This window comes from Cucurbita maxima, unplaced genomic scaffold (assembly GCF_002738345.1).
Source record: "Cucurbita maxima cultivar Rimu unplaced genomic scaffold, Cmax_1.0 Cma_Scf00016, whole genome shotgun sequence".
Taxonomy (NCBI): domain Eukaryota; kingdom Viridiplantae; phylum Streptophyta; class Magnoliopsida; order Cucurbitales; family Cucurbitaceae; genus Cucurbita; species Cucurbita maxima.
Genome location: NW_019272032.1, coordinates 3058497 through 3071429, shown reverse-complemented (window position 1 = coordinate 3071429; position 12933 = coordinate 3058497). Strand labels below are relative to the sequence as shown.

The window sequence follows — 12933 nt, the reverse complement described above, 5'->3', positions numbered from 1 at the left end:
TCACTTAATTCACAAGAAATAATCATCCCAATATATAAAATTGAAATTAAATCCTATTTTTAATAATTTTTAACCTAAATTATTAATTAATTACTTTAAAATATTTTACATATTTTAAACGCAAATACAAGGTAAAACCCTAAAAAATGTGAAATAAAAATTGAAGAATTGAATTAAATAATTTTGGAAAAGCAAAATCTTGTTGCAAATTTTGAAAAAGGGAGATCTTAATTAGATATTCATTTAATAACACAAAATTTTAATTTTTAATTAAACAAAATTAGAGATATTATTATTGTATTTTTTAAAAATAATCGCGCAAATTTTAGTGATGATGATTGAAGTAGGTGGTAGGAGCAAAGATGAAGAAGGCTTCTTCATCCCGTCCTATCTTATAAACATCTCGAATATTACATAAAAGTAACAATGGATGAGATTTATTCGGCCCTTTTTAGGTTAAATTAGCGTTAAATGGATGAGATGCATATGTTATATTTAATCAATATCATTATATTATCAATCTTTTTCATGTAGCTAATTAGGCTCTTTCTTCATTATGATAAATCAAAATTTTGTTTTGAAGTAAGGTTTAAAAGTCCTAATTTTCCAACCAAGTAGCTCACTTGTCAATCTTTGTTTCTTGTTTTGCTGTTTTTTTTTTTTTTTTTTTTTAATGATTTCAATTATTAGCCGCCTTTCTTACTTTGTTCATAAATTAACCTAGGAGGGAATTGTTTTATTATCTCATAACATTAGTTCATAACAACATATTTACTGTCTCATTAATATGTGATATTTTTGGACAAAGCCTAGGACCAAATTTTATGCAAATTTAAACCTAAATTGGGACAACTTTGATCACACTCCATGTCACTAAGTTTAGTATTACCAATTGCTAGAAACATTACTTCTACCTCCTTTACCGTTTTCTATTATAAGAGTTCATCGTGTTTTTCCTTTCTAACTAATGGAGTACTTTGATTGTATGTAAGTGTAACAACTTAGACCTATTGTTAACAAATATTGTTTGATTTGACCTGTTATGTATCACTGTCAATTTCACGGTTCTAAAACATGTCTACTATGGAGAGGGTTTGGCCCCACTCCATCTAGTGTATTGCACCGTTTGATGACTAGCTCTAACACCATTAGTAGCAACTCAAGCTCACTACTAGCAGATATTGTCCTCTTTGAGCTTTTCTTTACATGCTTCCCCTCAAAATTTTGAAATGCGTCTATTAAAGAGAGAGTTTAATACCCTTGTGAGTAATGTTTTGTTCTCCTCTCCAACTAATGTGGAATCTCACAATCCACCCATTTCGAGGTCTAATGTTCTCATTGATACACCGCCTCGGTGTTTGATTATGATACCATTTGTAACAGCCCAAACACACTGCTAACATATATTGTCTACTTTAGCCTGTTACGTATCGTCGTCAGCTTCACGATATTAAAGCAGGTATGCTAGGAAGAAGTTTTCACACCCTCATAAAGAATGCTTTGTTCTAACCAAATATGAAGTATCACAATGGACAATATTGGGCCCCATTCCACCATGACCATGCGAGAATTGCAATAAGTTTACCATATTTTTTTGGTGTTTCTCATTGGAATTTAGCCCATCTTCTCTTACAAGCTATGAAGGATAAAACCCTAGAAGCCCCACAACATTAAAATAATCATAAGAACAACATGTAAATATAATGAATAGAAGAATTACAATCACATAAACTTATAAGCTTAATTCATGATTATGTTAATTTCATCAAAATAAGAAGTAGCTAGAAAGGTAACTAATTAGCATTAGCATTAAATATAATAATAACCAAAAGACTTGAACCTCACACAAGTAGTAGAAATTAAAGTAAGATGCATGCAACATATCGTTGTCTAAACCAAATTGGGTATTGCAAAACAAAAGGGGTATCAAACTTAAATTATGTGTATGTGTAAATTAATATATCTCAAAGCGTGGAAAAGCAACAAAGGTCATTATCTATCATATCAATGACCCAAAAAGAGATTAGTTAAAATAAATGAAGCTTAGAAGGTGTGTGTGTATATATATATATATATGTAACGTTTATACATGTATGAAGGCATAATAATAATGAATGTGAATAAAAGACATGATAATGAAAGCGAAAGTGGTGATTATGATATGCTTGATTGATGCAAATCATCTCACCATATTTGATGTAAATTATAAAACACTAACCAAAGTGACTCTTGCTTCTATGCATCGCAACCCCAATAACTTTCCAAGTAAAATTTCATCTCATTCATCATTAAATTAGTCTCTTACAAATCAATTTTTCAGTTTTTTGTATTGTGACTTTTAAGAGTCTGGTTGGTTTAAAGGATCGAAATAGAAATAGTCAAGATTTCGTTGTTAGTTGTTTTTAATGTGTTTCGAATGAATATGAATATGAATATGAATATGGTTAGGTTTAAGTAGGGTTGGTTACGTTATATAAAGTGTTGGATGAAATGTCTTTACCATTTATCTCTTTACTCCAATATGCTTCTCGTGCGCCCACTAACTTCCTATCAACTTTATGAGCTTATAATTATTACACTATATATATATATTAAACAACCGTGAAAGAAGAACAAGGAGAGTCATTGTAATATCCAACATTAGTTGGGAAGGGGAACAAAACATTTTTTATAAGAGTGTAGAAACCTTTTATTAGTCGACACGTTTTAAAACCCTGAGACTGACAGTGACACGTTACAGACCAAAACGGACAATATCTACCCGCAGTGGATTTGGGCTGCGAAGGAGCCTCCGACAACATATTTAAAGAAGAATAGGGCCAAGATTTGAAGGCCAAAATGGTAAGCTGTGAACTGTTAATGTTTTTGAGAACAATTTGGTGTGGCTGAGTTTAGCACATTCTTACAAGGAGTAAAATCTATATACAGCATTTAAATGTCGGGCCGAGCTGTTTCACAACATATTTCACAACATAGAACAGATTTTACATTGTTGGAAGAAACTGCCCTCCAAGGCTCAATTTGAAGTGTTGGCAGTAGATGCTCTTGGTTGCTTGCTTCCGTGCTCGGGCATCGGATGCTCGGCTGCAGGTCTCTTTGTTCTTGACTGCCATTAGAAAGAACAGGGAAAGTCCATAAAGAATGTGTGTGTTTATTCTCACAAGCTCACCCATGTATAGATTGTATTTCATATCAAAGCATACAGATTCTTTACTAACCTTTTGTTCTGTATGCTGATAAATGTGTCGTAGAAGTATATTTCTTGGCTCAGTATTTATAACTGCAGCAGAAATCAGTGACATGGTGACAAAAACCAAGTTGAGGAGATGGAAACTAAAGCTAACAGTGGAAAACTACTGACTAAGGTACCGTTTGCCGATCAAGATACAAAGATATCGGTATGGTCGGTAAAATCATAGTCTCGGCATTGTAACGAGGGAACGGTTTTTCTTGCTTACCCTGATCCAGTGGCGGAAGGGTCCTGCTGTGGGTAGGATGATAAGTTGCTGGAATCATCTTCTACATAATAATAATAAAACAGATTACTGAGTAAAAATATGTTGTTCTGCTGTAATTCTTGCAGCAGGCAACTCCCCTAGTAAAAATATGTTGCATTATTGTACACAATTTAAACCAAACCCTTCATTTGTCCTCATTGGACTTTCCCTTCTTAGCTTCCCCTTTAGAGAGAGGTTTCTACATCCTTATAAGGAATGCTTCGTTCCCTTCTCCAACCGATGTGGGATCTCACAATCCACTCTCTTGGGGGACCAGCGTCCTCGCTAGCACACCGCTCGGTGTTTGGCTTTGATACCATTTGTAACAGTCCAAATCCACTACTAACAAATGTATTCCCCTCTTCAACAAACGTGAAATCTCACACCACCAGCCTAACATCCACAGAAGGATTTCCCTTCAGAGAAGGGTACAACATTTGGTAGCTTTAGTTAAGATGGTGTTGGAAACCTTCTCAATCAACAGCCTCTAACTAAGTTTCTTAGAGTTTTTGATCCTATTGCATTATCTTAGCATTTGATTGGGAGTTTCTAAGCATAAACATTTGAAAGTGAACTGTATAACTCAAGAAAAGAGAAGCCAGGAACATGACGCAACTTTTTGCCACCGCTAGCAAATATTGTCCTCTTTGGGGTTTTCCTTTTCGGTTTTCTCTCAAGGTTTCTAAAATGCACCGGTTAGAGAGAAGTTTTCACATCCTTATAAAAAATGTTTCCTTCTCCTTCCCAACCGATGCGAGATCTCACCTTTTGTATACTCAAAAGGAAGAGGCAACTTGCTCCTAGTCCAAAGATTAGAATGTTTGGGCTTCAGAATCGTTAGCAACTTGAAGATTGACCTATACATGAGAAATAAATTATTTCTTTTCTCTGGAGGTCAGTAACCCAGAAATTGTTCCTTGCAGATTTGTCCCCTTAATATATCACATTACAGCGAATTCTTCGTGGTTGAGTTAGTGGAATCATTACTTTCACAGGACTGACTTTACAAGATTAGCATACCAAGATAGAGAGAAAAGAAGAGTTAAAATTAAAAGAAGAACATCATTGGATTTACATCTACAAACTTAGCTAAATTAAGAACATTCATATCAAAATTCCAAGAATTCAAGAATTTCCAGATTCTAAAACGATAAAACAACACAACCCCAGAAAACAGATCAGTAATGCCAAAAATTAGCAGAGCCCAAACAGTAACAGAGCAAAGAAGATCACGATGAGGTTCAATTTCCTCACAATTCACACCCTACCTCGACGAACAAACAACTCAAGCAACTCCCCACTCAAAAGGAAATAAACAGCCGTCACAAATAGAGGAAAACACCAAGGATCAATAAAACGAACGAAAGGGTTCAACGATTACATGAATCAATTACAAGAACAGAATAAAGGGTGTATGATTCCGCCACTAATGAGAACTTACAGAAGGAGTTGAAGGATCGGAGGGTCGGAGTTGGCTGAAGTTGTGAGGATCATATGACGGCAGGTCACCGAGCATAGACCCCATCGAAATGCCGCTGAATTTATGTTAGAAAGAGAGGGAAGAGGAAGAGAAGCGAGTCATTTCGGAGTTACAGCGCCTTTGGAATCACAACCGGTGGAGACACGGCGCTTTAATTTGTGTTTATTTACTCATTGAATTTTATAAAATATTTTAAATAATTTTTAAATATTTAATAGATTTTAAAAAAAAAAGTTAATATAATTTTTTTAATTCAGTTTTGTATTTTTTAAAATATTTAAAATTTAAAACATATTACAAAGTAAACAAACTCCACGGGCCCATTTACTAAAATTTCAGAAAAATATAAATAAAAAAACCCGGCGGTAATTTGGTCGCTCCCGCTTTAGGTTTCGGAGTGTCCCGACTTGATTAAACTCATCGCATCCAAAACCTGAGGAGACATAGAAGTCGGCCGTGGATCTTCTTCTCGTAGAACCAAGCAGAATCCATGGCTGCCCCCGAAGCTCCTCTCTGCTATGTCGGCGTCGCAAGACAATCCGCAGCTTTTCGCCTTATGAAACAGATGGTTACTTCCTTTCCTTCCTTGTTTTTCCACCAATCTAATAATATGGATTGTTCTTCGTTCTACATCATTGAATTTCCTGTGGAATCTGTAATTTTTTAGGGGTGGGAAGAAGGAGAAGGGCTCGGAAAAGACAAGCAAGGGATCAAAGGCCATGTTAGAGTTAAAAATAAACAAGACACTGCCGGTTTGTCGCCTCTTCCATATTTCCTTCCTGAAATTCAGTTTTTGTTTCGTTAATTTAAGTTTTTGTTCTGCTTGATAAAACGTTCACTGAAAATGGTAGGTGTTCATGCGTGGGTTTGATTTTGGGATTTAGTGTATTGTTAGGGAACAGGCAGACAATCGTCTGATAATAATCGTGTTTTTTGTTGCTGTTTTTAAGAAATAAGGTTGCATCCCAATAGTTTCATTGTTTTGTTTTCTTCTTTCAGAATATGTTCTTAAAATTGTCTAATTAGAAACTAAAAGAGTAGTTTGGTTCTTTTGGGTAACAAGTTTATATTTGGAAATGGAAAGTTGAAAAGAGTGGCTTTTTAATTGCTCTATCGACTTCGTACTGCTAAATCAAGCTATGACAATCTGCTTATGAATAACATCTGCTCAGATTGTATTTCCCAAATGAAAACAAACCCTAGAAGTTGAGTTTCGACCATCCAAGGGGCAAGGAATTAGCCTATTTGCATCGGCATTCCCAGATGGAGCCAAGCTATTCAGGGGAAGATTGAAAACTTACTTAAGTAGCGTAGAATATGTTTGTAAGCCTTCTGGTGATGTGTGGTCTGATGGTTAGTGGTAGGAGTTTGATGATGTTGAGAAAAAAGGAAGGGTTTTCACAAGCACCACTTTCTGGAATGAAGACACATAGAGATATGACAACAATTAGCAACATACGTAGGTTCTTATGCTAGATTTTTACTTGTTTTGACTTGTTCCCAAATCATAGTAACACCAGCTCATAAATTGTGGCTCAGTATTTACGAATGCATTGTAGCTTGTTTTGACTTCTTCTTTGACCTTAGGAATTGGCACTGAGAAGCAGAACAGTTGGGCTTTTGATACAACACAATTTGACAACATCTTGAAGAGACTGAAAGTGGTATTTCCCTCCATTCTTTATTTACTGTCTTGTATTAATTTTGTGCATATTTTGAGAGTAGCTTAAAATTTTCTTTTTTTTATTGCAGCAAGCAGTACAAAACACCGAGGAAGGTAAGAACTTTGAGCATTGGCTTCAGCATTACAAAAGTATGGCATTTTCCTGATGTTTATAGTATGATGATTTTCAGCTGCAAAGAAAGATGGCACTTCGGTGGAAACTGTGGATGATGATCAGGATCTGGTTGTCAAGGCTACACGACCACAAGGAAGGTTGGTCCTGTTGTATTCCTCATTTTATATTTACTCTTATCACTTATGAGTTGTATCAGTATAATGTAATTTATTTTATGCTCTACCCCTATCGTTTAATTACATGGAGATGTACATTTTACATTTCTTTTCCAGATATAAGAGAAGAGAGAGAGGAAAGCTCGTCAATGCATATTCTTCCAAGGACCTTGAAGGGATCCTTGTAAGTATTGAAGTTACTGGATCTCTCTTTTTCATGGCTGTTTTTCTATCGTGGGTTCTTTCTAATTTTATGAATGAACTTTGAGTTTAGCTAAACTTGACCAATTATTTCTTCTAGCGTTATCAATATATTAGCAGGCCAGTCTGAGTATTTATGGATTCTCTTATGTGAATCTGAATGTAATTGGGGGAAAAAAGTTTATCTACAATGCAGGCAAAAAAGGTGGAGGAATTACCAGAAACATGTCCTAATGCAGTCACGGAACTGGAGTCATCAGAGGAATCTGAAATTGAAGTTATTGCCATTGAAGGTAATTTAATTTTCCTTTTGTGATGGATTTCTGGCCTGGTCTTTAAAATGTATTTATTTATTTATTTACAACTTGACCTTTTTTTCAATAAAGTGTTTGATTCACCTAGGATAAATGTTGTTATGGTTTTTTTTTTTTATTTATTTTTTATGAGGGGAGTGGGGGAGCGAGGAACTCAACCTAGACACTATTATTTGTCTCCTTCTGTAATTGTAACCTCTGTTTGGTCTTTTCCAAGTCTTAAGTATTTTCATTTTCTTTTTAACAAGAGATAAATCGACTAATGCTCAAGGATACCAAACTCCAAACGGAGTGAAATGAAACAAAATGGAAAAATAAAAGCATTCCAATTTAAACGAATGTACTATTAAACCAAGCAAGAAGTGAGTCAAGGACCTATTAATCCAAGTGAGAAATGAGTCGGCAACCTAATGCAATGCGCTTGTTTAATGGACTCAATAACCTAATAAACTAGGTGAGAAATGAGTCAACGACTATTACACAACCTCTAGCAGTGGATACTATATTCTTGGGTGCTCTCGCAATGTTTCAAAACTGTCTTTCAGGACATTTTTGTGCACCGATCTCTTGGTTTGAAGTGAAAGGGGTCAATTACTTGCATACACCTCGTTAATTTTATGGGATTACTTTTTTTCCCTAACTCAATTATGAATTATTACTTGCAACTTTTTGTCCTTAGGCAATTATCAATTATCACTTGCAATACTTCCATTTTTTTTGCTGGTTTGGTTCTGATTCTAGGTTAGGAATCAAGTGCTTTGCCATTAAATTTTTTAAATTTTCAAATATTTATTGTGTTCTATTGTATATATTTTAGATTAGCTAGTCCCCTTGATAAAATTAAGTAGTAGTTGGTGGGGGTGACCTAAGCTTGCTCAAGGGGCAAGTGTCCAAGTTTCTCAAATTTCTTGGGTTCTTCCTTTCTTCCCGTCTTTTATCTTGAAAAAAGAAACAGACCATATTCTGAATGTACTTACTGCGTCTTTACAGAAAACACAGTCACCATTTCTCCTGATTGGTGGGGCTATAAATATGGCTTCATTTCTGGAGGATTTTTGGGTGCGGAATCTAAACGAAGAAAATCCCTTCAAACCAATAATGAGAGAACTGCCTTTCATGAAGATGATCAAGAGAATCTATACAAGCTTGTTCAAGTATGTCCATCTTTAAATTTTGTTTTATGAATTTTTGTAATCAGTGTTTATTGAAGGTATTTTTTTTTTATTTGCCCATCAATTTTCAACCTGTTTTAAAATTAATGAATCTATTAGATATAAATTGAATGCACTATCATCCTTAGTCGACACTTCTCTCTTGTCCCTTGACGTGGTCCTATGGATGTCAATTGCATGTTTTTTTTTTTCTTGCTTACGATTGTGGGGGTCACAACCTACCCTTTCTAGTATGGTTGTGACACCATGGAATGCTGATAGCTTCTGCTGCCATCCAGCCCCTTTGTCAAGTCAGATGTAATGTGTATGCACTCCTACCTGGTGGGAAACCATATTCGGTTGTCAAGTCGAACCCAAGACATATGCTTTGGCCATGAAGGTTTTGGGGAATAATATTCGAGTAAAATGACGTAACAGTATCCGTCTTTTGTTCCTGGGTCTTGCATTTCTTTCACAAATGATACCTAATAATTTTTCCATTTTTGAAATTTATAGGATAAATCCACAACAGGAAAGCAAGGACTGGGTATTAAGAGTAGACCAAAGAAAATAGCTGGCTGCTACTTTGAGGGGAAAAAGACTTCCTTTGATGAAAGTGACGACGAAGACTCTGGTGATGCCGCCCCTCCTCCCATGAAACGGAAATATGATGACTCTTTCAGCACACAAAAATCTGGCGGGCAGCAGAAAGTGAAGTTGAGAAAATTGTGTAAAACAATTCTTAGCCAAGTATGTTAACAGTAGCTACGAGCTGTTCTTTTATGGTTTATATGTTTCTCTAAAGGCATCACTATATTGGTTCTCATCATTGTAGGCACCTGGAGAATGTTTAAAGCTGAAACAGCTGAAATCTTTCATTGATGAACGCGCCACTTCTGTTTTTGCCAACTGTTCTTCCAAGAAAGATGCTCTTGCTTACTTGAAACAGAAGGTATCATTCTAGCCTCATATATTACCACAAGCACCGCACACCTGTTGTAAGCAAGCAATTGAACTCAAAGGCTAGGCCTTCGTTTAATCTCCCATGTTGGGCAAGGCCCGTTTTTTTTTTCTTTTCCATTTTCTTCCATTGAAGTATGGGATGGGATTTATTTTATTATTTTTAACAAAAGCTTCATTGGAATATAAAAATTCCTCGATGGCAATTGGTTTTATTTTTGATTTTTGTGGTTGCAGATTGAGAGCAGTGGGAAGTTTTTGGTGGAAGGGAAAAGAGTAACTCTGCGGTCGAAGGAGTAGTTGACAATTTTGTAGTGTAGTACGCAACACCTGTGGCGATGTATATTGCAGAGAGATTAGAGGACAAATATTATATCGAGCTCTCTTGTGTGGCAACTTTTTTTAAACTGAATTTTGTTCCGTCTACGATTTATTTCTTTAGTCTCAACCTACGGCTCTGATTATAAGTAGGCAGAGGCCATGATAGAAAGATTTAATATTTGTATTAGCAACGCTCTCTAGATTATGGTGTTGGATTCTAATTTATATCAAAATTTGGCAGCTACAAGTTACAATTAAATTTCGTTTGCTTCTTGGAAAGTATCCCAACAGCCTTTTATCTACTTCTGTAGATTCAAAATAATGTCAGATGTAATTAAATTGAATAATCTTTTTAACTATGTACTTCTGCAAGTAATCAAATCCATTGTGGTACAAAGCTTCAAGTTCGGCCTTTTGCCCTCCCTCAACCATTAAGGTCAGCTCTTCTCGATAATTCTCCTGTTGCGGTTTAATAGCCTTAGATTTTGATAACCTAAAAAGGCCAAAGCATCAATATGTGTGGATTGTTGTACGATACCTGTAATATTTCCGAGGACATCAAGCTTTTGGCAATTTGTAGGTCCCGGGGCTTGAGTGAAACCAAAGATTCTTGTGGTATAAGTTGTACATCGTCTCCTCGCATGCCTAACCATTTTACATTGCAAGCTGGTAAAGTAGACAGATTCTTCAGTTTTATGATCTGAAATCAGAAATGGGTGGCGCAATCAAACGTCTGAGACGTACCGTATCTGTATGCCTCTAAGCCCATCCCGATACTTCCATACTTGAAGGTACATAATATAGCCAACCCAGCAGGGTTCCTTAAGAACCCCAGAAGCTAAACATGAGAAGATAATTCTACAATCTGTTGCTGAGTTGATATTAAAGAGGATCATACCAATCAACAAGGCCGAAAATTGGCAGGTGGGGAAACGTTTTGCTGATTCTGTGAAGAAAATACCTGAGAAGGGGTAGTTAGTTCATAAGTTCTGGTCGTGCCTGCCAAGAAGGGATTGATAAGAATACTGCAATCTTCGGAACTAGTTGAACAAACTTACCTTGTTGCTATGTCTGGATATCCTTTGGCAGTGATAAGAATACTGGGAATGTGATTGAAAACTCGATCCTCCACCAGCCGCTGGAAGATGGCATGCTGTATAACCAATAATAATGTTTGACAGTTGACACATGTTCACGACTTATGATTCATTAAATACTCACATTATTGCCTTCAAAATCATAGTTGATGAGCAAGTCATAATTTATGAAACTGAAATTACCTTTTCGATGACAATTACATACCGAGCGTCAGTCTTCAGAGTCAACTTCTGCAGCAGGTCCAAGTCACCAGAAATGGCATATCCAGAAGAACCACAGGCAGCGCAGTCCACAGTTTCTTGTTCTGGCTCCTACAGCAACTGAAATTGTTCAGAAAGGATTCGATATTCAAGAATTTGGTTCAATAGAAGAAACCTTAGAAGTGCGCGTTGTCCAGATACCAAGAAATAGAACTATACATGCATTATCAATTGCCTGATTTCAAGGATTTTCGATGTATTTGTCATGTGAAAGCAGAACAAGAGGGACTCAATGCACTATATAAGCGAATTTCCATTTCATGCATATTGTGTAAATAGCCAAATTTATAAACATAACAATGTGCCTGAAGCAAAAGACGGCCGGCGACAAGTCCCCTGCTAGATGCCATAACTCCAAGGCTGAAACGGCTGCATCGAAGTAATGTTACAACATCTGCAATAAAACTACTAAGATTTGGTCACCATGTTCGATGCAGTTTTAGGTTTTAAACAAGTCAGTTTTTGTTTGTTGAACAACATCACCTTGAATTGTTCTATTGACATGCAACTGAGTGGGGAAATAAGCAGGTGAATCACAGAGCAGCTTGTAGAAGAGCTCCCTCTGCGTCACTCGCTTTTCCTGAAGCAAGATCTGAGAACACATCTCCATCAGCTTCCATACTGCACCACAAAATAGGGAAAAAAAATGGAAAGAGACCAAAACAGAGGCTAACAAAACTTTCATTACAAAAATCTGACCGTCGAAGATTAGGTTTGGTTTGCAATACCTCTAACAAAGGCCTTAGCAGCATTGGCTCTCATCAAAGACCGCGTAGAAAAGGAGTGCGAAAGGAAAATCCAAGATTCATCGGTTAAAATTCCTTGATTAACTCGGCTGTTGTTCGAACTTCGATCAATCTATCCAATCGGTATATTATTCCCGTCTTAGTAGTAGTAACAGAGAATAGCATCCGATTGTAAGAGCGGAAAGATCTAGAACTTGAAGATCATACATCTCATCTCGTCTCGTTTCTTAGTTAGAAATCGTACCAGAGGAAGATTTGAGATGGCAGGAGTAGAGGAACTGAGAATTCTGAGGAAATTGAGGACCGCAACTTGAATTCTCGCAAGGGCCTATTCGAAATCAATGTTTGAGATGAAAGAACACCGAGCAGAGATCATAGAAGATGATGATGATGAAGCGAAAATCATACCTCTTGAGGAGTGAGGATATCGGCGTAGCAGAGCTCTTGATCGGAGAAAAATCTCATGGAGGATTTGAATAACCCCGTCGTCTCCATTCTACAAGCACTTCTGTTCCCTCCAACATTTATAATGTCTTAATTGGGAAGAGAAGCTTCAAATTAAGAATGCTCCAGAGAGTAAAAATAAATAAATAAATAAATAAATAATCTTATTATTACCATTTTTAAAAAATATAATTATAATAACTACAGGATAAGATTCTCTTGCATAATACACAAAAACAAGTGGTTTTTGAAAATCTAACCTAAGGGCACAATGGTAATTTTACCATACCGTACATCCAACATTGTCCTCTTGAAATCGTCTCAAATCGTCGTTCCAAAGTCTTTAAATATACTTTTAATAACTGCAAGATAAGATTATCTTACATAATACACAAAACAACGTCGGTTTTTAAAATCTCAACCAAGGGGCACAATGGTAATTTTACCATAACATACATCCAACATCGCCCTCTTGAAATCCTTAACATGCATTTTCTAACCATCTCA

The 12933-nt window shown here is 36.1% G+C and overlaps 3 protein-coding genes across 6 annotated transcripts; 1 reads left to right on the top strand and 2 right to left on the bottom strand.

The window, feature by feature from the left end:
• Positions 1 to 2802: 2802 nt before the first annotated feature.
• On the bottom strand, positions 2803 to 5138 carry LOC111491050 (DET1- and DDB1-associated protein 1-like). The gene is made up of 4 exons (XM_023139782.1): positions 4939 to 5138; positions 3459 to 3519; positions 3219 to 3280; positions 2803 to 3106 (listed from the first exon to the last, which is right to left on the bottom strand). Exons 1-4 carry the CDS (start codon positions 5020 to 5022, stop codon positions 3017 to 3019), a joined length of 297 nt encoding a protein of 98 aa, XP_022995550.1. The 5' UTR covers positions 5023 to 5138; the 3' UTR covers positions 2803 to 3016.
• Positions 5139 to 5348: 210 nt separating this feature from the next.
• On the top strand, positions 5349 to 10137 carry LOC111491233 (PIN2/TERF1-interacting telomerase inhibitor 1). Its single transcript, XM_023140041.1, has 11 exons — positions 5349 to 5545; positions 5645 to 5729; positions 6565 to 6641; positions 6730 to 6754; positions 6832 to 6913; positions 7049 to 7115; positions 7329 to 7425; positions 8437 to 8600; positions 9114 to 9347; positions 9433 to 9549; positions 9795 to 10137. The coding sequence occupies exons 1-11, from the start codon at positions 5468 to 5470 to the stop codon at positions 9855 to 9857; spliced, it is 1089 nt and encodes a 362-aa protein (XP_022995809.1). The 5' UTR covers positions 5349 to 5467; the 3' UTR covers positions 9858 to 10137.
• Positions 10127 to 12524, bottom strand: LOC111491232 (meiotic recombination protein SPO11-2). Of its 4 annotated transcripts, none has more exons than XM_023140037.1 (11): positions 12391 to 12524; positions 12227 to 12310; positions 11965 to 12094; positions 11720 to 11857; positions 11542 to 11630; positions 11159 to 11287; positions 10937 to 11031; positions 10777 to 10839; positions 10623 to 10699; positions 10417 to 10544; positions 10127 to 10337 (listed from the first exon to the last, which is right to left on the bottom strand). In XM_023140037.1, the coding sequence occupies exons 1-11, from the start codon at positions 12475 to 12477 to the stop codon at positions 10203 to 10205; spliced, it is 1155 nt and encodes a 384-aa protein (XP_022995805.1). In that variant the 5' UTR covers positions 12478 to 12524; the 3' UTR covers positions 10127 to 10202. The 4 variants fall into 4 exon arrangements, with proteins under 4 accessions (XP_022995805.1, XP_022995806.1, XP_022995807.1 ...); XM_023140038.1 differs by having other exon boundaries at positions 10417 to 10523; XM_023140039.1 differs by having other exon boundaries at positions 10204 to 10314; positions 10396 to 10544.
• Between the last annotated feature and the right edge of the window lie 409 nt (positions 12525 to 12933).

Coding starts and splice junctions, on each gene's coding strand:
- LOC111491232 (XM_023140037.1), bottom strand. CDS start 12,477: ATGGAGACGACGGGGTTATTCAAATCCTCCATGAGATTTTTCTCCGAT. Junction 12,095..12,226: donor CCATCTCAAATCTTCCTCTG/GTACGATTTCTA, acceptor CCGATTGGATAG/ATTGATCGAAGTTCGAACAA. Junction 11,631..11,719: donor TGTCAATAGAACAATTCAAG/GTGATGTTGTTC, acceptor GTTTTATTGCAG/ATGTTGTAACATTACTTCGA.
- LOC111491233 (XM_023140041.1), top strand. CDS start 5,468: ATGGCTGCCCCCGAAGCTCCTCTCTGCTATGTCGGCGTCGCAAGACAA. Junction 6,642..6,729: donor TCTTGAAGAGACTGAAAGTG/GTATTTCCCTCC, acceptor TTTTTATTGCAG/CAAGCAGTACAAAACACCGA. Junction 6,914..7,048: donor GCTACACGACCACAAGGAAG/GTTGGTCCTGTT, acceptor TTTCTTTTCCAG/ATATAAGAGAAGAGAGAGAG.
- LOC111491050 (XM_023139782.1), bottom strand. CDS start 5,022: ATGGGGTCTATGCTCGGTGACCTGCCGTCATATGATCCTCACAACTTC. Junction 3,520..4,938: donor CCGATCCTTCAACTCCTTCT/GTAAGTTCTCAT, acceptor ATTATTATGTAG/AAGATGATTCCAGCAACTTA. Junction 3,107..3,218: donor ATCAGCATACAGAACAAAAG/GTTAGTAAAGAA, acceptor TTCTAATGGCAG/TCAAGAACAAAGAGACCTGC.